Source organism: Taudactylus pleione, unplaced genomic scaffold (assembly GCF_031769625.1).
Source record: "Taudactylus pleione unplaced genomic scaffold, aTauple2 ptg000380l, whole genome shotgun sequence".
Taxonomy (NCBI): domain Eukaryota; kingdom Metazoa; phylum Chordata; class Amphibia; order Anura; family Myobatrachidae; genus Taudactylus; species Taudactylus pleione.
In genome coordinates, this window is record NW_028284781.1 from 7,132,087 (window position 1) to 7,158,258 (window position 26,172).

The window sequence follows — 26,172 nt, forward strand, 5'->3', positions numbered from 1 at the left end:
TACAAACCACCCATGTCACGTGTGCCATGACACTACTTTGTTAATTATGCACTCCCATAAAACGCCGTTCGCATAATTAGGCACGCCTGCGTTCGGATCTCCACTCCCCCGTTTTCAAGCACCTTCCCCTGTTACCACCCACAAAAGCCTCATTCTGTCACTCAAACTACCGACCTGGCTTTGTTCAAGGAGAGAGAAATTTCTGATCGTAGCAGCTAGTTTGCGCACGCGCATTGCGAACTTTACGCATGCGCAGTTTAGCGAACATCGGTGGCGTACGACCGTGCGGCCGCAAGGACCGACTCTGAATGAGGTCCATAATCCCCACATAAAACCACAGTGGAGTTTCTAAAATACTAAAAGCACTATTTCACAAATCACCCTCCAAGGTCCATTATCCTATATGCACCAATCGCAGTGATAGAAGTATTTTTTAAAATAAACTTGCTGGGGAAGCAGAGCATCATCACATGTTGTAAAACCAGATACTTCTGTTCATGTTTTACTAGCCACATCTTACTAGCAAGACACGGCTAGTAATAGCACTACCCTTTTAAATGTTGGGAATAAATAAACACATACAGAAGAGTTGGGTTTTACAACACAACACTTCATAAATAAACCCTCTAGTCCTCATTCTTCCTCTGGGTACATTGTCAGCAGTAGCTCCTCCCTCCTCTCTTCCATGTTACTTGTACTGACTGTGCCCACCCCCTACTCCCTCTAATCCAGCTCTCATACTAAAACTCTCTACTGGGTGTGGCAGAAACTGCAATGGCAGCCTTCTAATTCCTTAAACATGATCTACATCTAGTATAGGTATGACGCTAACTGTGGGGGGAATGGGTATGATATATCTGGCTGCTCAATAGCCACCGGTTCAAATACCGACCCTGGAAGCCTGGACTGTGAAGATCCCGACAGGAGCGGTAAGTACCCTAACCCTCCCCCTCTCCCTACCCTAACCCTTCCTTAGTGGTTGCTATCCCTAACCTCCCTGGGGGATGCCTTACCCCCCTCAGGTGGTGCCTAAACCTAACCCCCCCTGCTCGCACCCTAAACCTAAGTCTCCCAGGGTGGTGCCTTACCATACTCACCGGCGTCCGTATGTTTGTGATTCCATCGTTCGTGATGGCGATGCCGGTATCCTGATCCCATTCAGGATAGTGGCGTCTGCATTTTGCCGGCGGTCGGGATTCCATCGCCCTTACATCGGCGGCCGGAATCCCGTCTGCCGATATTTTAACTACATCCCCTGTGGGGCTCCAGGGGGAAGTCCCTGTGTTTTCATTAGCTTAGGTGGAAAAATGCTTTGCTTGAAACTAGAACAATTACAGGAGTTCAACTTTAATGTCCTATATTTTGCTGCCAGTGCCACTGTCTGAGGCAGGATTTATTGAACAAATATCTGATGATATATTGGCAGCTTTGAAAAAAAATTCATAATTCGATGCAACAATACCGTTAATTTGTATAATATCCAGCTGCTTACAATGTAAATAGATAAATAAAGAACTCACAGGCATCAACACGGCAGAGGATCCGGGCATGGTGGGGTTGGGCAGAGTGCCAGGCATAGAAGCAGGCATGGGTTGTCGCTGTCTATTGTGTAGATGCAGTAGTGAAGAAAGAGAGCCCGGGACAGGCCTAGTCAGAAAAGATAAAATATGGTTAGTGTTAGACATTACAAACAAAATATCACTGCTGTACATTGCATCACAGATCCAACTTAAGGTGCGTATCCACTTGCCGATAGAGGAACGACAGTAGGATTACAACATTGTAATCGTACAGTCATTCCTCACCCTGTAGTGCGTATTCACTTGACGATTAAAGTGAGCGAGTGAATGATTATGACATCGCAATCGTTCAATCGCTCATTGATCGTTCAGTAATCGTGCAGTTTAAAGTAAAAAACAATGCGCGCTCCCGCTGGCTGATTTCGACATCAATCATCGCCTGAACATTCAGGTCAATCTGCCGATAACGACAGATTGTGCATGTTCGGGGATGAGGGAGGGTGCCTACACTGAACGACATATCGTTCAGTGTAGGCACTTACAGGATGAGGAACGACTGTACGATGACAATGTTATAATCGTACTGTCGTTCCTCTATCGGCAAGTGCCTACACTGAACAATATGTCGTTCAGTTCATGCACCCTCCCTCATCCCCGAACATGCACAATCTGTCCTTATCGGCAGATTGACCGGCATGTTCAGGCGATGATTGATGTCGAAAATGACCAGCAGGAGCGCGCATCGCTGGTCCTTTTCGAAATTAAACTGCACGATTACTGAACAATTAATGAGCGATTGAACGATTACGATGTCGTAATCATTCAATTGCTCACTTTAATTGTCAAGTTGATACGCACCTTTAAACCTACTCTTCATGTACAACCTTTACACAGTACATCCATAAACATTGTTTTCATATTTGCTTCAAAAAGAAAAGTTATATCCCGCGCAAGATAAACAAATCAAAATAGAAAATATATGGAAACCAGCAATCATTAAATATCGGAGTTCAAGAAACACTATTAACATAGAAACTGGAGGTGTTCCCAGGAATCGAATATGAAGTACTGCAATTCTATTCACTAGTCTAGGCTAATGTACAGCAAGAGATTCCTTTGTGGGGCACTCTTAGGGGTAAATTTACTAAAGTGAGCGTTTTTAGACGTGAGTTTTAGAAGTGATGTTGCCCACTTTAGTAAATTTACCCCCTAGTATCATACAGTGTCAGATGTGAAATAAGTGAAAATAAGTTAAAATATACTTTTTAATAGTTTGTTTCTTTAAAAAATTGGGGTATGGAGACTCTATTTGACAAAATATGACTGAGTCACCCCTTAACAAACATATATACACATACCTAAACGATGATTGAATATTTTATTGACTATCCAAGTCAAGTTGTGAAAATTTCTAATACTTATAATAACCTCTAAAAGGTGTACACTCGCAGGTTTTGATATGCACAGGTAAAGAAAAGGAGATAGACTCCTTAATTGGTTATCTTAAACATATGTTGTATACATCAATTCCCTGCATATAATGATACAATACAAACAAACTCATCCGAACTGATAATTTGAAATTGAGGATAAATATCTTTGCATAAGCATCTCAGCGATGATATTGAATTTTAAGGATAAATAAATGTACATAACCATCTCAGCAGTGATATTTGTTGATTGTCAGTAATTTAGATTGACAGAGACATATATCACTATGAGATAAATCTCCTTATTTTGGAAGAACTGATAAGTATCCAATTTTGCAGATGTGTATGACCTTAAATTATTGTCAAATAATGGTAAATTAATCGCTTTTCCACATAATATCATCACCTAGTAGTAATACAGTATGATATCTTATCACAAAGCTTTTTATAGGTCAATACTAGAAACCCACACCATATAAAGTGTCACAGTAGAAAACTTTGTTTCTCAAAAAAAGGGAAAACATAATCTAATAAAAAAAACATGAATTATTGCACTGTATAGTATTACCTTCGATAAAGGAATTAATCTAAAGGGATTACTTAGCCAGCTGATCACAAAACGCTACTGTTTTATGTTTAGTGACTGTTCCACAAACAGGGTAATATTGAAGGTAATAATATACAGCTCAATAATTCATGTTTTTTTATTAGATTATGTTTCCCCTTTAAAAACAGGGTTAGACCAGTCGGTGACCAAAAAAATGTCTGTTACACTTTCCACACAGCAAAAGACCTAAGCCAAAATAACGAATGTATTCACTTGTATTACATTGGCAGCACTGCTTTAAACAGAGATGTATGCACAAACACTGTTAAAGTATTCCTACTTGGATTACTGAGCCTGGAGTGAGTTCTAAAGCTTGTAATGAACAGAAATTTTGAAAACAGTTACTTCAAACGTTGCTAAAGCTATTGAAACAAAAACTAGTTTCAAATTTTGTTACCAGGTGACATTACAATTGTTGAATGTGCCCTCCATTAAGGTCAACAACAGTTTCCAATTGAAGAACAGCATTCTCTGTAGTAGAACGTAAAATGTCAGGTGGAATACCCAGCATATGATGACTAACACTATCTTTCAGATCTGACACTTGGTTCTTCACAAAAAAATCAAACAAAAACCTGCCAACAAAAGTGTCATGAGGCGATGTCCAGTGACCATAGAATTGCGTCATTAGGTCCCTACCCCTCCTCACGGATCTGTGGATTGCCGGTAAGATTCTGCCCATTCTGCCCACTTCACTAGGAAACAGGAGGAGTACCTACTCTTCCGGGGGAGCGGGGGGGCTACCCAAAAAATCAAGAGCCTCCCGCAGGTTGGGAGAGTAGGCAAGTACAGTATGGATTGATGACCTACTTTCAGATATCTTGGCCACCGACGATCATTAGATATATAAACACACAGACAGACACACACATGTGACAAACAGGCAGACACACATAGAACAGAGACTGAGAATAACATCCAGTATGCAGAAATTTGGCTCTATCCAGGGGTGTTTCTAGAGAGGAGGGGGCCTGTGTGCAGTCTCTGACACTGGCCCCCTCCTCTCTGTCCGGCAGCCAGCAGCGCACTGAGCTGTGCGTGGCCAGCGTCAGAGTTATAGAATATGCGCAGGTCACTGGGAAAATGGCAGCGGCGGCCACTTTCCCTGTTCTGCGCATGCGCAAACGAAGGGAAAATGGCTGTGGCGGCCATTTTCCAGTCGTTTTTACTGGACCCCCGCGCCGACATGGGACTCTGGAGAGGTAAGTAATACTATGAGTGAGGGTGTGCAGTGTGGGGCCCCCCTGGACCCAGGGGCCCGTATGCTCAGCACACCCTGCACCCATTATAGATACACCCCTGGCTCTATCAGTAAAATAACCTGTGTGTGCCCTGGGAATGATGGTGAATAGTGAGGAAATAAATAATGGAACTGCAGATTTGTTCAGTCTGCTGAGGGGAGTTATATAAGTGGCAGCCAATTTTATTTTTTTTTAGTGACCAAATGCACTGGTCTATGAAAAGTTCAGCAGCTGCTGCATCGGGGACAAAATTGATTGCAACAACTGATCACCAAGAGAGCTAGTATGTGTGTCATACAGCAAAACCACAATATAAGGTGGAATACTATCCTGACAAGTTACAAAAAGGGGTATATATACTAAATTGCGGGTTTTTAGAAATGGAGTTGTTGCCCATAGTAACCAATCAGATTCTGCTTAACATTTATCTAGCACCTTCTAGAAGGTAATAGCTAGAATCTGATCGGTTGTTATGGGCAACATCTCTACTTTCAAAAAGAAAACATTTTAGTAAATATACCCCTAAATTTCTCCAAATGCCAGGTGAAGACAAAGAACACAAACATTTATGATTAGCTAACCTGGATTGATGTCACTCAGCAAAGAATATTTGAATCTTTATTTTCACTTTTAATTTTAATAAGTAATAAATTGCCACAAAACAATGTTTAGTATTAGACACACGAGAAGCATTTTGTAGTCTCGGAATAAAAACAACATGTAAAATTGCACAAAAGGTTATAATGATCTGTGCATGTTTAAAAGAGGTGAATGTATTGATAAATAGAATGAGGAGCAGAATATGCGCCTGAGGGTATAGCCTGTATAATATAAATGCATGTGATGGTATAAAGGAAGGCAGAAGTATTTCAATGTGATCTTCGTTATTTTGCCCACACATATTATTATTGTAATTATTATTATTTATTTATATGGCGCCACAATTGTTCTGCAGCGCCTTACAAAGTACATAAACAAATAGATGACCAGTGACTTACAGTACAATACAATACAATGCAGGACAAGGACATGGATAATATACATTGCTACATTAGCGACCATAACACCCACATAACCAGCAGAGAAAAAGTAACCAAGTGTTAGGTGCCCTAGTGGGGAGTAAGAAGTAGATGAAAGTAAAGAGTAGCACAAGAGGGTAGAGGGCCCTGCTCGTAAGAGCTTACATTCTAAAAGGAAGGGGCAGACAAACAGGTGTGACACAGATGGGGTATACAGGGAAGAAGGAACAAGCAAGTTATGATGAGAGCTGGAAGATTTTAATGAAGTAGTGGGTCTTGAGAGCCCGTTTGAATGATTGTAGAGAGGTGGAGAGTATGATGGGGGGAAGGAGAGAATTCCAAAGGTGGGGAGCAGCACGGGCAAAATCTTGGAGGTGGGAGTAATCAATTGGCATGAAAGGCGGCGTGCATTTGTTGAACAAAGAGGACGGACAGGAGAGTGAAGTGAGATGAGATCAGAGATGTAAATGGGAGAGGAATGGGTGAGGGCTTTGTAAGAGAGCGTGAGAACCTTGAATTGGGTTCTGAAAGGGAAGGGGAGCCAGTGGAGGGCTTGTAGGAGAGGGGAGGCAGATGTAGAGCATTTGGAAAGAGGAAGATGAGCTGAGTAGCAGCATTGAGGACAGACTGGAGAGGAGAGAGATTGGAGTTGGGGAGTCCAGATAGGAGGAGGTTACAGTAGTCCACTCTGGATATGATCAGAGAGTGTATGAAGGTTTTAGTAGCATCCAGGGTGAGATAGGGTCTGAGCTTGGAAATATTTTTGAGATGGAAATGACAGAACTCAGAGAGGTTATGGATATGTGGTCTGAAGGAGAGGGATGAGTCCATGGTAATGCCAAGACAGAGCACTTTGGGGCTAGATGTGATTGTTGTGCTATCAATTGATAAAGAAATAGTGGGAAGTAAGATTATGGGTGGGAGGGTGGGAAGATGATCAGCTCAGTCTTAGACATATTAAGATTTAGAAATCCAGGAAGAGATAGCAGAGAGACAGTTGGAGATACGAGTAGGTAGAGAGAGGGAGAGATCAGGGGAGGAAAAGTAGATCTGAGTATCATCAGCATAGAGATGATAGCGGAGGTCAAAAGAGCTGATGAGTTCACCTAGAGAGGACGTATAGAGGGAGAATAGGAGAGGTCCAAGACCAGAACCTTGGGGAACACCTACTGTAAGAGGAGTCATGAGAGGAAACAGAGAAGGATCGGTCATAGAGGTAGGAGGACAGCCAGGAAAGTGCAGTGTCACATAGACCAAGGGAGTGAAGGATTTTCAGAAGGAGAAGGTGGTGAGCAGAGAGCAGTGGCTCTTGCATTTGGCAGCAAGGAGGTCATTGCTGGCTTTCGTGAGGGCAGTTTCAGTGGAGTGGAGAGAACAAAAGCCAGACTGTAAAGGGTCAAGGAGGGAGTGTGAGGAAAGAAAGGCAGTAAGGCTGTTGTGAACAATACGCTCAAGGAGTTTAGAGGCAAAAGGGAGGAGAAAGATGGGTCGGTAGTTAGAGAGAATGTTATGATCAAGGGTAGGTTTTTTAAGAATGTAGGAGACATGGGCATGCTTGAATGCAGAAGGGACAGTGCCTGATGAGAGGGAAAGATTAAGGAAGTGGGCAAGATGGGAGCAGGCAGGTAAGAGCAAAGGAGGCGGGAGGGGATAGGGTCAAGGGAGGAGGTGGAAGGGGGAAGGACTGGATGAGGGCCATGACTTGCTCTACAGATACAGGGGAGAAGGATGTCAGAGTCAGTAAAATGGATGGGGAGGGGTGACTGTTTAGAGAGGGAAAGAGCAGCACTGTAGGATGAGAGCATAAATGTGAAATAGAGAAAATCTGCCTTAGAGCGTGATCTTCTCCACTGTCGATCAGCGGTTCGTTAACACTTTTGCAGGTATCTGGTGCATTTGGAATGCCAGGGTTGAGGTGTGGATCTGCTAAGGTGAGTAGTGATCACCAGAGCAACAGAGTCAAGAGCAGAAATAAGAGAGGCATAAGCAGCTTGTTCAGGGCAGGAGAGAGAGAGGAATGGGGAGAGAAGTGAGTCAAGCAGGGAAGAAAAGGAAACGGTGTCAATAGCCTCAATGTTACGCTTAGTGATGGTGGCCTTAGGAGGTAGAAGAGGGAAAGAAGAGAGGGATAGGTTAAAAGAGAGAAGGTTATGGTCAGAGAGGGGGAATGGGGAATTGGAGTATTCAGAAATATCACAATGGTGAGTGAAGACCAGATCAAGTGAATGTCCACTCACATGGGAGGGTGAGGAGGTCCTTTGGCCAAATGAAGATGTGAGGGTGAGGATGTGAGAGTGAGGAGATTGTAGGCAGAGGATTCTGTGGGGATATCAATTGGAATATTGAAGTCACCTATGATAATGAAGGGAAGGTCTGAGGAGAGAAAATGAGGGAGCCAGGAAGTAAAGTTTTCAAGGAACTTGGAGGGAGGGCCATGGGGATGGTAAATGACAGCTAGTCGGAAGTGTACTGGTTGGAAGAGGCATATAGCATGAACTTCAAATGTAGAGAAAGTAAGGTATGAGTAACCGGGAGATAGAAAGACCCCAACACCACCACCATGGCGACCCTCAGGCAGGGGGGTGTGGGGGTGATGAGAATGAGATTACCAGGGTTGCTGTAGCATGCAGGTGAGATTAATTTGGGTGACCGAGATGAACAGAGTGTAGTGATCGTGCATGCTCCAGTGCTAGGAGGGGAACCTGTAGGAGGTGGGCAGGGAGGGAGTTTAATGAGATGTGGATGGTGGTGTGGTGAACTGACAGGGAGAGGAGGGTGGGTCGAGAGATTAGCAGTGGGGTAGTAGGACCCTGGTGGGATAAAAGAGAATGAAAGTGGAGTAATGGGAGAAGAGGGGGAGGAAGGCAGACAGAGGAAATAAGGGGAGGAGGAAGTGGAGGAGACCAGGGGGAAAGGATAAAGGTGGAAGCAGGGGGAAGACCAAAAGATTAGGTAGACACTGAGTGAAGGTGGGAGTTGAAGAAAACATGGTCATGGTAAGGATGAGGTAAATAGGGGAAGGAAAACTTGAAAGTAGGAATGGAGAAAGAATGTAGGAGAGAGCACAAATTTCCAGAAATGCAAGTAAGAGTACTGTGTGGGAAAAGGTGTCTGCACAATAAAAGTTTATTATTGAGTGTAATAAAAGTGATGATTTGATGGGAGCAGAAGTTGAATATTAAAGTAGACAGTAGTAGTAGCTAGATTATGTAAAACTAGGCAAAATAGCTAAGGTAAAAAGACATTATTAGAGAGGTAAACTGAAATTAACACAGATACAGTATGCATTAAGTTTATATGTAAAGCACAGAACCAGCACAAACAGTAGCAAGTGAGGCACAAGTTTTTTGTAGCGACCAAACAGGGAGTCCAGTGATGAATGTCCTGGTTATGTAGTCAACGGAATCTTGTAGTAAGGAGATTGTGAAATCACATTTGTTGATTCAACTTTGTCCAAATATAGTTTAGGTTGTTTCCCTTCTGTTTCACTTCGGTTTAACGCCGGTATAACACCAAAATTAGATTTAAAACGTAAAGTGCACACTCCAGCCAAGGCCTCCAGCCTAATAATGAAACTTACATAGTAGACCTGGCATGTGAATCCACTGATTGCTAACAACCCCCAAAACACTCCCACTAATATGGTTAGCAATAACTTAAACAAACAAACAGGCTATACCACAAAGCTAACAGCTGGGTCTATACATCTATAAGCTAACTTAAAAAAATAAAACATCAGAAAGAGATACTATGCAGTGATATGCTATTTAACATTACTTATAAGTTAAATGTTGAGAGTTGTAGTCAATTATCTAAACCAGTTTTGAGGCTGGGCAATAGAAATGCAATGCAGGAAGATCCTGAGAGCTGTAGTCAATTACCTAAACACAGTAAAGCTTTACAACACACATTAATCCACCAAGTAACTAAACTAAAAATTGTACATTTAAAGCCAAAATATATATATTATATAAATAATAAAAAGTATAGTAATTAAATAAGAATAATACAAATATTTTGTAGAAGCAACCAGGAACTGATTCATGGAAATGTTAGGAAAAATCACGGCTCATCTTTATTGTATGACCCCCCCAGCTCCAGAGTTAATTGTATCGCAAGGCAAAAGTGCCTTAGACACCCAGTCATGGTAATAGAACAGTGTCAAGTACAACTGCCCGTGACTGAAATGATTTCTGCGTCAATCCAGACAGTGGGCCTGATTCTGAGTTGTACACAATTACCATCTTATGAGTGTGTCACAGACGTGTCGCTGAAGTTTTTGCATACACATGCACGTAATTGCTCATATTGAAGGCCATACTCAGATGCATACCTCCCAACTGTCACGCATTCAGCGGGACAGTCCCGTTTTTCTGGAACTATCTCCCGCTGTCCTATCCGCTGACAGCAGTGTCCAGTGGTTGGGGGAAGCACACATGCAGAGCAGCGTGCTTCCCCCGCAGCCTAACCCTAACCCTCCCCCCCAGTGCCTAACCCTCCCCCTAGTGCCTAACCCTAACCCAATCCCCCACCCCACTTCTTACCGTCGGGATGCTGGTGCCAGGATTCTGACTTGTGTTGGGATTCCGGCGCCGGCTTTCTGAGCGCAGGAATACTGACAGCCGGGATTTAAACTACATCCCTCTTGTATGCATCGCTATACACATTAGCTTAACTATAGGGGGAGCAGGGGGTACAATTGCTATGGGGCCCAGTGGTTTAGGGGGCCCGCCAGGTCAGCAAACAACCAACCAACCCACAGTGCTCCCACAGCCCACAGGTTCGACTGGAGTAGTGGAGACAGGATACATATTTTTTTGTTACACAGCTTCTTAGCAGCCGTCCGTGGTCCCCATAATAGCCCACACCGATCCGCAAGAGGTCTGGGAATCGTGGTCGTAATACAAATGGCGGTGCAGTGGAAGGCTTCATAAGCCCTCCCTGCACCGCATAGGGTCTCAGCGCTGCATGACGTCACCCAGGTGTGCCCAAAGAGACAGGCACGTCGCAACCTCCCACTGTCCCAGTGAGCAGCTCAGGCGGCTCAGCCTCAGATGAGCTCTGTGAAGGCAGCACTGGGCCCCATAACAATTGTACCCCCTGCTCCCCCTATAGTTAAGCTAATATATATATATATATATATATATTGAGGCGGCACTCACAGGTATTGTAGATGAAGGATGAGTCTGGCAACTTTGTCTGCCTTCTTGCCTTGTTCAACGTTTCAGTCGGAAATTACTTTTATCAAAAACACTGTGATCTTGATAACAGTCTTTTCCGACTGAAACGTTGACCAAGGCAGACAAAGTTGCCAGACTCATTCCTCATCTACAAGACCAGTGAGTGTCGCCTCAATTTCTGTGTGACATATTGGTTGTTCCCAAGTGAACATCTAGGCGGGCACCATGGCTAGTGATTTGCTGCATTTATGTGGAGTGCCGGCTGTTTTACTCTGATACATATATATATATATATATATATATATATACACAGTATATACAGTAAATGATGTGTATCTATCTATCTATCCATCTATATATATATATATATATATATATATACAGATATATTAAACGCATACTAGAAAAAAGACCCAGGTCACATATGCCACAGTCTTCCCCCCCACTCGGCCCAGTCCCATCCCCCACTCTGACTATGGCTCTGCCCTGCTCCATCCCTCTCTCTGTTGTCTGCCCCCCCACTGCTCCATCCTGATCCCCAGTTCCATCACGCCACCCCCTTCCTGCTCCTATACTTACCCCATTCCCGAACCTCTGACGGTTGGGGGCGGCGCAAGATGAAGGAGGGGGGCACCAATGGAAATTTTCCCCCTAGGCCATACGTGGTCTAGAACCGGCCCTATATGTTAATGCATTAAAATGATAGGCAGCATTAGCCATGCCTCTTGTGCGGCACTATCCATATCCATACCCACTCTGGTGGAGACCCGAGTTGGGTGCCCCTTAAAAATGTTGCTAAGGGGCCCACAAAGTTCTAGCTATGCCCCTGGCAATACACGCCACTTTACTAACTTGCACTTTTGTTGCCTGCTTGGTCATTTCAAATTTATATAAAATTTTTATAGACAAACACAAAAATATGTAAGTATCACTCTTATATTGCCCGATTAGTAGACACATCTTAAATCTGGCCCAAACCCAAATGATAAGCTTTCACCCAATTTAAATCCAAGCATAAGTCATAACCTAAATCAAGGTACAAAAAGTATAAACTATCCCAAGTCCTTACAGATTTCTGACTTTACCTACTTACTCTCAGGGTCGGACTGGCCCACAGGGGAAACCCCCAGGTGGGCCCCACTTCCCAAAGGGCCCACCCCCTCCTCTAAGGATCAGGTTCCAGACTGTGCGTTTGAATTAGAATTTATACATACAGTATGTTACATTATACTGCAAAGGACTATGGTGTATATTCAACAATGCATTGATGTTAGTAATCTATTATATATTGTATGCACTAGCAGTATTTACTAAATATATTTTATAGGGGCCCAGATCATGCACGCTGTAATGATTAGCTAAGCCTCTGTGGAGGCTGGCCACACCCCTTCTGGATGCTGGCCACACCCCTAAACCGAGGCCCCTATCACTGCATTCCCTGGGTGGGCCCTTCATGCTCCAGTCCGACACTGCTTACTCACTAAAACTACAATCACACACAACTTCATTTCCACCTGTGGTTTTGTTAATGAGTATGGACCTGACTAAGGAGACAATTATGCTGGGAGTTGTAGTTCTTGGACATATAATTCTGAATATGACCTGGATCAAAAGAATATGCTACATTTTAGATTGGACAATGTTACTATAGCTACTGGAATAACATAACCAGCATATGCCTTATACATCAAAGTATAAAAAAATAAACTATGGAGTTCAGCTCCAAAAAAAACAGATTAACTTGCGATGATCCCAAAACATTCCAAATAAACACGCTGTCCCACAGGTCACCCGCAGCCATGTCTGTGACTGCCCCCACAGTCAAAACAAAGGCAGCTTCTCACAATGCTAGTAATGTGGCTGTAGTGCCCGAGGAACAGTACATATGTAGTTGGGATGAAGTTGCAGCAATTGAAATGAAATTTTGTAGTGGATCAAACTGTTCGCAGAGGTGTGAAGTTCCAGAGATATGATCTTCGAGTTCCATATATATATGCTTAGCTATTCCATACATTTGACATCATTTATAGTCTGTAACTAGAGCTGGGACTGGGACGCTTAGATTCTTTCTGCTGTGTAGCGTGGTTTGAATACCTGCAGAACAAAAATGCAGGAGGAACTTTTGCTGGGAAAAAAGGTGCGAAATTCAGAACCTAAAAGTAGAACAAGGCATAGACAATTTAGATAATGACAGTAAAGGCGCATATCCACTACACGATATATATGGACAATTGAATGCTAATGACATCGTTATTGTTCAATCGTTCATTAATCGTTAAGTGAATATGCCGGCAACGACCAGCGATGCGCGCTCCCGATGGTTGTTGTTGGCCTCTGTCATCGCCTGAACATACTGCCCAACCTGATGATATCGACAGGTTGGGCATGTTCGGGGATGAGGGAGGGTGCCTGCACTAAGTGACATATCATTCAGTGTGGGCACAATATCCCCTGCACAGTATAATGAACGATTGAATGATAACGATGTCGCTATCGTTCATTAGTCCTGTATTGGATATGCACCTCTAGGCTATCTCCAATCTACAGTATAGTGAGGGCCCAGGCTAGTAATACTGTGGGCATTTTTAGGTGGGTTTTGGCAGATAAGGGTGACGTTTGTGTGGATCAGACGGGACTTGTTTTGTGCCGATTTCATGTATATGAATGTTGGAGGCATAATTATTATACATCTATGCAGGGCTATTTTTCTGGAAAAATAGGTTAATTAACTGTGGATGGAGCTACTGGGTGTGGAGCTATAGAAAAACAATGGCATATATATATATATATATATATATATATATATATATATATATATAAAATATTTAGAAAAGAAGACACTCAAAATGGACTTTAAAATAAAAGTCATCTTATGGAAAATACATTGTGGCCCAGGACCTTACCTCACAGTTAATGAGAGGTTCAGGAACTTAGCTCCTGCTTGTTTCTGCTGAAAAATAGCCCTGCATCTATGTGTTTAAGCTGTACTGTTATGCGGGGCATACACTGAGCGATTTGAAAACGTACAACACCTTGGTACGTTTTCAAATTCAGCCCGATGCATCGCATGCTGCTGTGAATGGTAAACGATGCATCTTACAAGATGTTTCATCTACCTATTTAACAGCATGACGGATCGCAGATCTTATGGTTTTTCCATAAGATCTACGATGCCGATGTACGACGGCGGGGACGCGCATCGCCGTCGTACAGCATGCCAAACCACACACGATGTGCACGATTGATTGTTGCGATCGATCAAAATCGTGCACATCGTCTAAAAAATCTTACCGTGTATGGGCCGCCTTACTTTTTTTGCCATGAAAAGCATATACCTCAGTCTAGACTAATATTAGGAATGCAAAGAAACATAAATAACAGGATGCTCACATTAGTGCTACCTGTAAACAGTATGTGAAGATCATATCAAGGTTTCTTTCACCCCAACCATAAAGAACACTTCATAGAGGAATAAATGATGCTCACACAAAGGTTTACTTGAGACATGCTAATTCATAGTATCAAGCAATGCTCTATTATTGAGATTGCATAGTAGTTTTGGTCTTGCTGCAAGTCGTAGTAACAGTCCCTCAATATACATTCTAAATGATTAATTATTAAAAGCAAATCTAGCAAAGCACAGATGAAAGCAGGTTTCACATGGATCTCTAGACCACAGATGTCCACAATAGCAATTACTACCTTTTATTCTACGCTGAGAACATCTCTTATTACTTCAGTCAATTGATGCCTTCATTACCTTTTTAATGCCATGTCTTTAGATAGATAGATAGATAGATAGATAGATAGATGGATAGATAGGACATAGATAGACAGATAGATAGATAGGACATAGATAGATCGATCGATCGATAGATAGATAGATAGATAGATAGATAGACAGATAGATAGAACACAGATAGATAGATAGATAGATAGATAGGACTCAGATAGATAGATAGATAGATAGATAGGACACAGATAGATAAATAGATAGATAGACAGATAGATAGATAGATAGATAGATAGATAGATAGACACTAGCTGTTGCCCATTGTTTTGCCCATGATGAATTTGCTTCTGCCAACATTTTTTTTTATTTGAGATGTTCTAGCTGTATTGCTTTGCATAGGGGCCCTGTTGTGGGAGTGGCCCATGTGACCAGCGGCTCTATACAGACTGGTGGCAGCAGCGCCTTCACCCACCACTCACACCTATGTCACTGTGTGCCCTGTGCTCATACTGCTATGTAGCCTATCCTATTCACCCACCACTCACACCTATGTCACTGTGTGCCCTGTGCACAGACTGCTATGTAGTCTATCCTATTCACCCACCACTCACACCTATGTCACTGTGTGCCCTGTGCACAGACTGATATGTAGTATATCCTATTCACCTACTACTCACACCAATGTCACTGTGTGCCCTGTGCACAGACTGCTATGTAGCCTATCCTATTCACCCACCACTCACACCAATGTCACTGTGTGCCCTGTGCACAGACTGCTATGTAGTCTATCCAATTCATCCACCACTCACACCAATGTCACTGTGTGCCCTGTGCACAGACTGCATATGTAGCCTATCCTATTCACCCACAACTCACACCAATGTCACTGTGTGCCCTGTGCACAGACTGCTATGTAGAATATCCTATTCATCCACCACTCACACCAATGTCACTGTGTGCCCTGTGCACAGACTGCCATGTAGTCTATCCTATTCACCCACCACTCACACCAATGTCACTGTGTGCCCTGTGCACAGACTGCCATGTAGTCTATCCTATTCAAGTGAACGCAGGCCCATAGCACCTCTTCCCCCACTCCTTACCAGCCGCATACATGGTGCCACACCTATCTCTTGCATTGATGATGTCAATACATTTTGTTTTTGTAGTTGCTCAGTTTTAACTTGATGGATCGAGAAGAAACAAAGTGCTGGTTATTTCTAGGAGTTTTCATTACACAATGAATGATGCACTTTTCATGAAAATCGGTTCAGTAGTTTTTGCGCAAACTTAGAACAAACAGACATAACATATAATGACATAATATTAGTACAGATATACTCTAATATATAACTACATTGCCTACTTTTCCTCTCTTCGGTAGATTCCCAAATTTTGCCAGTTCTCCTGCACTCTTGGAAGAGTAGGCTAACCTACTGGTTCTGCCCACTTCCCTAGAGAACGGGGGGCTTGTTGCAATACAATAACTAGGGGTGCGCAGGCGGCCATGCTAATTTTAATTTCTTATTGCCACATATTGCGCCAATCAGGAATACTTTTTTTTGTAGCTACTTAGAAATCAGCTTGGCCCAGGGAGCATCTGTCCCGGCGAGGAGCTTGATAGTGATAGCTATAGCAGTTTCAGGTACTGTGCATGCACAGCCATTAGGTCACACATGTGCTTTACAAACAAATGGCCATATCAGTGTATGGAGGCTGCCAGAGAGATATCAGAAGATCCCTCTCCTGCAAGAATGCCTCCATAGGGACTAAGCGGGTAACATCTTTGATCTTGAAGGAATAATGGAGACTGCGAGCTGCACTGTTAGTTCATCATTAGGCTCTTGTTAAATAGCCCTGATTCTCGGTAAAAGGGGCTGTACAAACAGCCCTCTGTGTACTGTAATAAACAGTAATGTGCACAGTGATGTCCAGCTGCACATCAAACTGAATTGAATACCCCCCTAAGTGTAATACATTTAGTTGGCATTGCGGGCAACAGTCTGGAAGGAATTGGATAAAACTAAACAAACAAAACTAAATAATCAGAGTGACAGCACTTAGACTAGAATTATTATTATTGAATTATTATTGAACTACATCACCTAAAATACCTTGTAATACAGCGCATAGCTGCAATTAAAGGAACCATTGCAAGTCTACACAAATGTGAGAATGTACCATCCATTGTGAGTTAGGCACCATCTGTATATAGGCACAGTATATATTGGTAACAGAGCAGCGATAGCAGGACTCTGTGCTAGATTAGTAACTCTATCTGTCTTATATTTAACTTTGTGCTTCATATCTACAGTATGTTGTCAAAAATGAAATACGTTCAGAAAATAAAACAAAACACAATCAGGCACAGGCTTGTTTGCATGAGCTTTACCTTTTACACACAATGATCCTTGTATTTTTAATTACAATTTGCCCTTAGGGAAAGTATTTTATTGCATCCCCCCTCCCCCCCCCCAAAAAAAAACAACTCTCAGACAAGATATAGTATATGTATCGATGCATTGTTCTATCACTAATCTAGTTCCTAGAGAGCTGAGCCTCTGCAGACAGATTACTTCTACCTGTGTACTTGTATAAACACCATTCATGAAGTCATGGACTATATAAGCCTTTCTTTCAATTAACATGTCAGCGATGACAGGTAGAAATTTCCAGCTTCTCCCCAGAATGATAAATATTGTAGTCCCCTGGACCATGGTCTTCTGCTCCTAGGTCTGTAAATCAAAATGAAATGTCCGGGATAAATAATGGACTCAGCTGTTTGAAATACTGTCAGGAAGACGCATTGATGTGTTTAAGACTCTGTGTAACAGTCATTAACAGTTACAACAATGAAGTGTTTCATAGGCATTCAGAAATGACAACGAAGGTTTGCATTAGTTTATATACAGTAGCTAAAAGATAACAGTCCTTTTGTATTACATGAGTGCAATAAAATAGAAATTAATTTATGAACACTAATACATGTTGCTGAATATGTATCAGCTCTTCCTTATTGTTTTTGTGATAGGTAACAGTTGAGGGTTGTACCATTTAGCTATTAGTCCATCAATTAAGGGTTTGCTCAGCAAATCGCATATCTAGCAGGATACACAGTACAACACTCACAGAGACAATTAAACCTACTAAAAAGGACAAGTAGAGATTCTTTCTATCATTTTATATAATCTACTAAATAAATGTTTGCAATCGATTGTGTATAAAAATCTTTCCCTTTTTCAATCGATTGCAATTGCCACAATCAATTGAAAAAGGGAAAGATTTTTATACACAATCGATTGCAAATTGCACAATTGCTGATGTATGGGGGCCTTTAGAGATGGGTGCTGCACACCACATTTAATTTATATAGTAGCGGTGCCCAGTGTATAGTGATTATGGTGGGCGTCCACTTCCGCCCCCAGAGCTGCTACGCTCTGTGCGGCGGCCAGGGCTGCTATCAGAAATGATGGGGCCCGGGACTATCAAAAAAGGCAGGGCCCCAACCCCTTCTCCCTCAGTCCCATCAACTGTATCCATTGTCTGAAATGGACTAGACATCCATCAAAATGGCCTGGCCACGGTCGGGGAGAAAGGACACAGACACACACACAGACAAAGACACACAGATACACTTAACTCAACTTTCTCGCTCCTTCTTCTGTCTCAGCCTCTATGTTCCGGACGCTCACACTACCCGCCCGTCGTGGCTCCTCTCTCTCATTTAGCGACGCGGCATGACGTCATGACATCACGCCGCGCTTGCTTCAGTGTAAAAAAAAACAAACACTTTATTGGGGGCAAGATAGTGGCCAATGCGGGAGGGCAGAGCGGCTGGGTGAGAAGTGACTCACAACGAGTCACTTACTCACTCACTGTATTGTGCAGCGGGGGGGTATTCCCGGCCAGGGGGATAGCGGTGGGCACTTGCGCGGGCGGCTGCAGGACTGCAGCATACTGGTAAGAGCGGCCGGGACCCCCCTTCGGTTTTTTCACTGCAGGGGGGTAGTGGCAGGTGGGCACGTGGGCAACAGCAGATGCCAGATGGGCCCCCCGATGGCTTGTCCGGGACTACAGATCTGACAGTCCCCCCCTGATGGCAGCCCTGGTGGCGGCACCGGCCGCACCACCCTAGTTACGGCCCTGCAGGTGTAATCAGGTAAAAGGACTGTGGAATTGGTAGGTCCCATACTCATACCTAGGGGCCTATTCATCATTACTAAGAATTCTGTGGAAGTAATTAGGTTTAGAACTTGCATGGAGTTCTACCTAATTACTAGAGGAATTCATCATTCTTCCTCTCCATAACTATCTATTCCGAAAAGCTGTAATTTTTGCGATGACAGCTTTTCGGGAAATAGATACTTTTCCCTGTCTACTCTAACTTACCGCAGCTGGAATCAGTGCTGCGCATGCGCCATTACATCCGTAAAAGCAGCGTATGCGCAGCACTGCCTACAGCTGCGGTAATTGTGTGTCCCCTCAACCCCCCCACCACCCATGGGCGCTAAGAGGGGGGGGCGGGTACAGGTTACCCGAACCTGCTAGAGGGGCTTGGCGGGGTCCGGCGTCGCCCCCCCCCTCCCTCACAGCAGCTCAGCACACACTTGTGCTGTTCTGCAGTGCAAGACTGCTCGCGGCTGCTGCAGCAGCTGGACCAGTCTCCTATCACTGTGGGGGGGAGTGATCACACTGATCACGCCCCACCTCTGTTTAGCGCCGGGCTGGGGGGCTTACAGCTACGCGGCGCTGTAAAAATATTTTTTTTCAAGGGGCGTGGCCATGCCCACAGCAATTAGGCCATGCCCCCTCCTTTACCCGGGCCCGGCCGGGCTCTCTACGGCCCTGCCTCCACCCCTCAGCTCACCTCCCTGTCCCCCACTTACCTGGCCACTGCAGCCACCTCCGGCTCGAGCTGCTGCTCTGACACTGTGTTCTCCCGGCAGATCACAGTAAAGTTTAGAAAAAAAAAAGATTTATTTTTTTTTCCTAAACTTTACTGTGTTCTGCCGGGAGAACACAGCGTCGGAGCAGCCACCGGAGCCGATGAGGGACCAGGGAGCGCCAGAGGGAACCGAGGAGGACCTGCCCAGCTGACCGCAGGTAAGTGTAACCCGCTGTACACCACCTCAGAGTGGCTTATAGTAACACCATCAAATTCTGAAAATACATAATTTTTGGAATTTGATGAATAGAATAATTTCCATATCCCCATACTAATGTATGGGGAGTGTGGAAATTAATGCAGGGGGACTTAACCAGGAGATATCAGTGATATCTCCTGTTTTAAGTGTCATCATGAAAACTAAAATAATGATAATTAAGGAAAATGTCCTTGAAAACGTTATTTCAGTGTTGATGAATAGGCCCCCTAGTTACATGCTTTTACAAGCTAACAAACCCCAGCAAATGCATGATTTTTGTAGCCAGTGAAAAAGGGGCCTAATATACATAGGTCCTGGATGACAAAACATACTCTGACTCACATAAACCCATATACTTTATGTTTTGCTAAATTACACTAAGCACTTACGGAAAATAAAGGCAGCTAAATTTCCCTGCAGCGCTGAGATCCTATACCTATCACAGATTACGATCTAAGGGCCAGTGAAAGACATTTTAGGCTGGATACATTAAGGGCACTATGAGTTCACAACAAAGAATTGATAGTGGCTTTTTAACAGTATCAGCCAATCTTCACAGGACAGTTGAAGCTTTAGATGATAACATCTCCAGCTATTCACTGCTGTAGGGGTATGTTGATGGAGTTATTATGAGTCCCGCCAGAGAAAGGAGATGTTTACACAAGAGTTTAGATTTTTGTCTTTAGTGATTCTCTGAAATCTAACATCAAACATTGTAAAACCTATTTGAGATGAATAGTAGTACATACGATATCTTCTCTACACATTTTTAACTACAGTGTAACCTGAGATAGATAAAGATAGCAAAAAGAGAAATAGCTGATTATATTTCTTTGGAGCTATGATGAGTGTTATATACATTCTCAATGGGTACCATCTACTCCCATCACTTCAACCAATGCTTATAAGGGGTATATTTACTAAACTGCAGGTTTTTAGAAGTGGATTTTTTGCCCATAACAACCAATTAGATTCTACTTATCATTTATCTAACACCTACTAAAAGATAATAGCTAGAATCTGAATCGTTGCTCTGGGCAACATCTCCACTTATAAAAACCTGCAGTTTAAGTAAATATACCCCTAGGTGTCAAAAATAATAAGTATAAAAATATTCATACAAATTCAAGGTCCGAAAAACTTATTTTACACAACCGGTTTGGTTGTCCCAATAATGGGGTTAGTACCATGAAAAAATGTGAAGCACCTACCTGAGAGGACTGCATCAAATACTAAAAGTGGCAGCTAGCACAAGAGCTGACACCGTTCTCCCGATATGTCACTGTAAAAATGCTATTGCAGGACATCTGCCTATACAGTGTGATCCTCCAATGTTTTACTTTAGAAAGCCTTGGGATCCCTGATCATTAACAGAAGTGGATGAATACTGTAAGCTCTTACCCATACTTGCCAACTCTCCCTCATTGTCAGGGAGACTCCCTGAAATATCAGTAATCTCCCTGTCTCCCTGAAGAGTCTGCCAGTCTTCCTGATTGCACCTTGCCCTCATTATGAAGATGTTATATTAAAATAAAACAGAGATATATACATTCAAATGTGATCATTAGTATAATTTCCCTGCATTGGTATAAGGCACAGTGATCCCTACATGCATTTTTTGAAAAATATTAGTGTGTTTTCATCAACAAATAGATCTTACTAACTGCTTTAGGGCACATTTACATTTGGATGTAAACGCCCCCACACACGGAGCGATATAGCGTCTGATCCAACGGATTGGAATGATATCACAGCTATATCGTTCTGTGTGTGGGCATGATATCGGCCACTGCGCACTCCCGTGAGGTTGTCCTTCGCTCCTCCAGATCTTTCTGTCTGCACAAGAGATCTAGAGAATCAACGGACAATCTCATGCTAGTCTATGCGGGGGACGGGGGGCAGCAAATTGGGCGGTCGGGCAGCAGATCGCTCCATGTGTGGGAACCGCTTGATATGTCAGCCATCGGATCGTGCATCGCATTGCTGGGTGCACATCGCACCGTGTATGGGACCCTTAAGTCAATTTTATGACACGCCTCTCAGATGTAGCAGTACACGCTCACTTTACTGCCGCTCTCATAGGTGCTGCTTTCACAACCTCCCTGAAATGTTTTTTCAAAAGTAGGCACGTATGCTCTTACCTCTTTAAATATCAAATTATTTTGCTATTAAAATTGTTTCATATGATTTTTTTTACACATATAATATTTATCACATACTTACTGACATTGTACAATTCCTTTCCGGGAGAGGAGATGATTCTAGCCAATTCGGGGGGAAAGGCAAGGCTGTGGATGTAATTAGGCCCCGCCCCTTTCCCAGGAAAGTGCAAAAATCGCGGGGTCCGCGAAGAGGAGGCAGGGCTAAACGGCACAATTTGCGCCATTTAGCCCCGCCCCCTCCCTACGGACCCGCAAATTCCCCATTAAATCTCCCCATCCTGTCCGCTTCACTAGGAAGTGGGCAGGATGCGGGAGATCTGCCTACACTTGCTCCATGAGCAACTTTCCCCGACAGCAGGTTATGGAGCAACGACTGAGAACTAATTGGAGTGTGCACTGGCCACATGACCGATGTGAAATGAATCACTGCATCTGCAGTCACTATAAATGTTCATTTACAGTTAAAATGTTTACTAGCACTCTCCTCCTTCTACCCTCACAGCCATTTTAGCTAATGAAAAAAGTATGTATTATTTGTTCCTGGATTTGTTTCTCTCCAGCTGGTGTGGGACTACAAGTCCCAAAGTTCCCTGCTAGGCACTGTGGGCATGTAACTATAGAGGCAGCAGGCTTCCTATTGTAAGACTCCAGATAAGTGTGGACGGAGCTCTTCACACATATGACACTATCCTTGTGCATCAGGCAATCTGTATATAATTAGACATTGCTGTGGTACAACAGTGATATGCAGCGATACATAAGTATTGTTACTGCTACCAGGTTCGGCGCTACCACTAGGCAAGCTTGGGCAGCTACCTAGCGACGCTGGCCACTAGAGGGTGCTTCTGAGTTCACCTACCTATGAAGTGTGCAGGGGGTGCGGTTGCTATGGGGCCCGGCCGCCCACTGATATTCTGTTACCAGCGGGCGCCCAGCTCCTTCTCTCCCCCCCACCCCCGGGGTGACCAGCGGCAGCTGGAGGACGGAGCTCACTCCTGAGCTCCGCCTTCCGGGTCCCACAGTGTCATGATGTCACTCCCATAGTTCCGAGGAACGGGCGCCAGGGACGGGCGGCAGCAGGCACTGGAGCGGGGTTTAAGGTAAGTATTTTTTTTTGTTTTGTGTGTGTATGTGTGTGCACGGGGGAGGGGCTTACTACAGGGGCCTTACTACTGGGGGCATCATATGGGGGCACTATTGGGAGCACTACAACTGGGGGCACTACAGGGGCCATTACTACTGGGGCACTTCAAGGGGCATTACTACTGGGGCACTGCAGGGAGCATTACTATTGGGGGCACTACAAGGGCATTACTACTGGGGGCACTGCAGGGAGCAATACTACTGGGGGCACTGCAGGGAGCATTACTATTGGGGGCACTACAAGGGCATTACAACTGGGGGCACTATAGTGGCCCTTACTACTGGGGGCACTGTAGGGGGAATCATCCCTGTAATTCGGGTCATGTGAATATTATTAGGACGTTGTGTATTTGTCTGTGAGTTGGGTGGAGGGTTTGGGGGAAAACAGGGGCTGCATTGTGAACCTTTGCCTAGGGCGCCCTGAAACCTTGCACCGGCCCTGACTGCAGCTCCTCTTAGTCTTACTTTCTGCTTTCTAATAAAATAGAGACCTGAGCTGGCAATCTGAGGGCCAGCTGTTCAACTGTTGTCCACCACTCTGAGCTCAGCTGGGTACACACTATATGATATATCATACAATATTTTGTCATACGAGATTATATATATATATATATATATATATATATATACAGTCAGGTCCATAAATATTGGGACATTGACAGAATTTTCATATTTTGGCCTCTATTCACCACCACAATGGCTTTGAAATTAAACAAACAAGATGTGCTTTAACTGCAGACTTTCAGATTTAATTTGAGGGTAATTACATCCAAATCAGGTGAACGGTGAAAAGTCCTTCTCTACTGGTTTTACTTACCCAGGTGCCCTCCGGGGTCCACGTTCCAAGCCCATATACAAGTCCAAGTCAAGGCGGCACTCACAGGTCATGTAACAACGAATGATGGAACAAAATCCTTTTCAACGTTTTGGTTTAGTCATTGTTACATGACCTGTGAGTGCTGCCTTGACTTGGACTTATACATATATATATTCTGTAGTTGCAACTCATTTTTTTCTTAGCAAACAGTCTGCCGTGCTTGTGCAGTGTTTGATCCATCACTACATCCTTGCACCTTCACCACTGCGAGTGAGGACAAGAACCGGAAGCAGCTTCTGAAGAGAATAGGGACTGTGCCACGAGGAGGATAGAGACCTGGGTAGTGACTGTAAGGATTGGGGAGGGAGGACAGGCACTGGGGACTTAATATCAGGAAATCTAAGGAGGATAGAGTAAGGCCAATATCTGAGGGGGAGAGGAACAGTATATTAGGAAGAGGAGAGATACCACATACTGAGGATAATAGAAACCACAGTCATCATCTAAAAGACAATGGGGTAGATGTATGATAGCGGCACTTAACTGCGGTGCTACCCGCTAGAGTCAGTAGCGCATCAGCCTAGTGCTGATGCGCTGTGTCTCTGTCCCGGCCAGCTCCAGTGGGCATGCGCGGGATCTCGCAAGTATCGCGAGATCCCCGCATGCTGCCCTGGAGCCAGCAGCAGCCCCAGCAGGGACAGCACCGTCCCTGCTGTGGGGATAGGCTAGCGCCAGGCTGTAGCTGTCGATAACGACAGTTACAACCGGCCGAAAGGTCATGCGGTATGACCGTTCATACATGGCCCTGCCGCTCAGCGCTGCTATCTTGTAGATAGCAGCGCCGATAATGACACCTGTCGGTAGGTATCCTAACCATCCCCCTGTCCCTACCCTAACCATACCTTCCCGGTGCCCAAACTTAACCTTCCCCCCTAGTCTTGAGTAAGTCCCGGCACCCTACGGGACGAAACACCCTTTCACCCTACAGTTACCTTTTTGCTTTACACAAGCCAGAATTGATGGTGCCTATTCAAGAGCCTGACTGCTAGTGGCCGGGCACCACAGGGAACATACGGAAAGCAGTCAGGAAGCCGATGGATGGAATTCCGACCGTTGGCTTCCCGACAGTCTAATCCTGGCAAGCGCTAAATGACAGGTGTCAAAATCCCGATGCCTGTCATTTTACATACGCCGGGAGCCCGACACCCGGCTTACCGATCGAAGGTAATCTGGGGGGAGGGTTAGGTTTAGGGTTCCCAGGGGGGGACTTAGGGTTAGGCACCCCCCCAGGAGTTTAGGGTTAGGCTAGGGGAAGGGAGGGTTAGGGTTATGCACCCCCGGGGGAAGGTTAGGGTTAGGCACCCCCCTGGGGGACTTAGGTTTAGGCGGCGGGGAAGGGGGGGTTAAGTTTAGGCACTTAGAGGGGGGGATTAGGGTTAGGCACTTGGGGGGAGGCTAGGGTTAGGCACCCCTAAGGGAGGGTTAGGGGGGAGAATAGGTTAGTCAATACTTACCTGGGGACGATCGGGATTTTCACTGCTGCCGAGATACCGCTGCCGGGATTTGAACCGCCGGCCAAGCAGGTCGGCGGTTCAAATCATACTGAGTCCGAACATATAGCACCAGCGGTTACAACTGACGCACTTACTGCTTCCCTCCACTACTATCCGGTACCTTCTCCTGCACAGACACTACCATCCGGTCCTAAGGAACGATAGAGCAGTAGCCGCTTACCACCGTATACAATGCGCACCCCTTTCCACCATAGAATATCCGTTCTTTGTATGGAGGAAAACACTATCTATGGGTCTATGGGCTTCTCCAGCATGGCCACGCGAATACAGTAAACCGGGGTTGTCAAAAGGTAGATTAAATCTGCTCATTTGGACTGAGGTAATATAAATTTAAGCTGTGGGAACAGTGAGATTGTAACTGGGACACCAGTTCTTACTGGCTTTGTCTTTTTAGTTCATAAACGAGAACAGTGGAATTGTAACAAATACGTTACTTGTTTCCAACTAGACATTTAAAAAGGTTTATTTGTAGCAACCAAGCACTTATTGAGTTTTGCACATTGACTACTTCTATACAGAAATAGAGATTTAACAGGTCTGACTATAATGCTCTATATCCAACTCTAATTTTAAACTAGGGATAACATTGTTTTTTTGTGAAG

The 26,172-nt window shown here is 44.2% G+C and overlaps 1 protein-coding gene across 1 annotated transcript in view; it reads right to left on the reverse strand.

The window, feature by feature from the left end:
• Positions 1-26,172, reverse strand: part of CREB5 (cAMP responsive element binding protein 5) — a 566,841-nt gene that overhangs the window by 103,777 nt on the left and 436,892 nt on the right. The window contains exon 6 of the mRNA XM_088445420.1: positions 1,521-1,647. Coding sequence (XP_088301546.1) covers positions 1,521-1,647 — 127 coding nt within the window. The remainder of the gene's footprint in view (positions 1-1,520; positions 1,648-26,172) is intronic.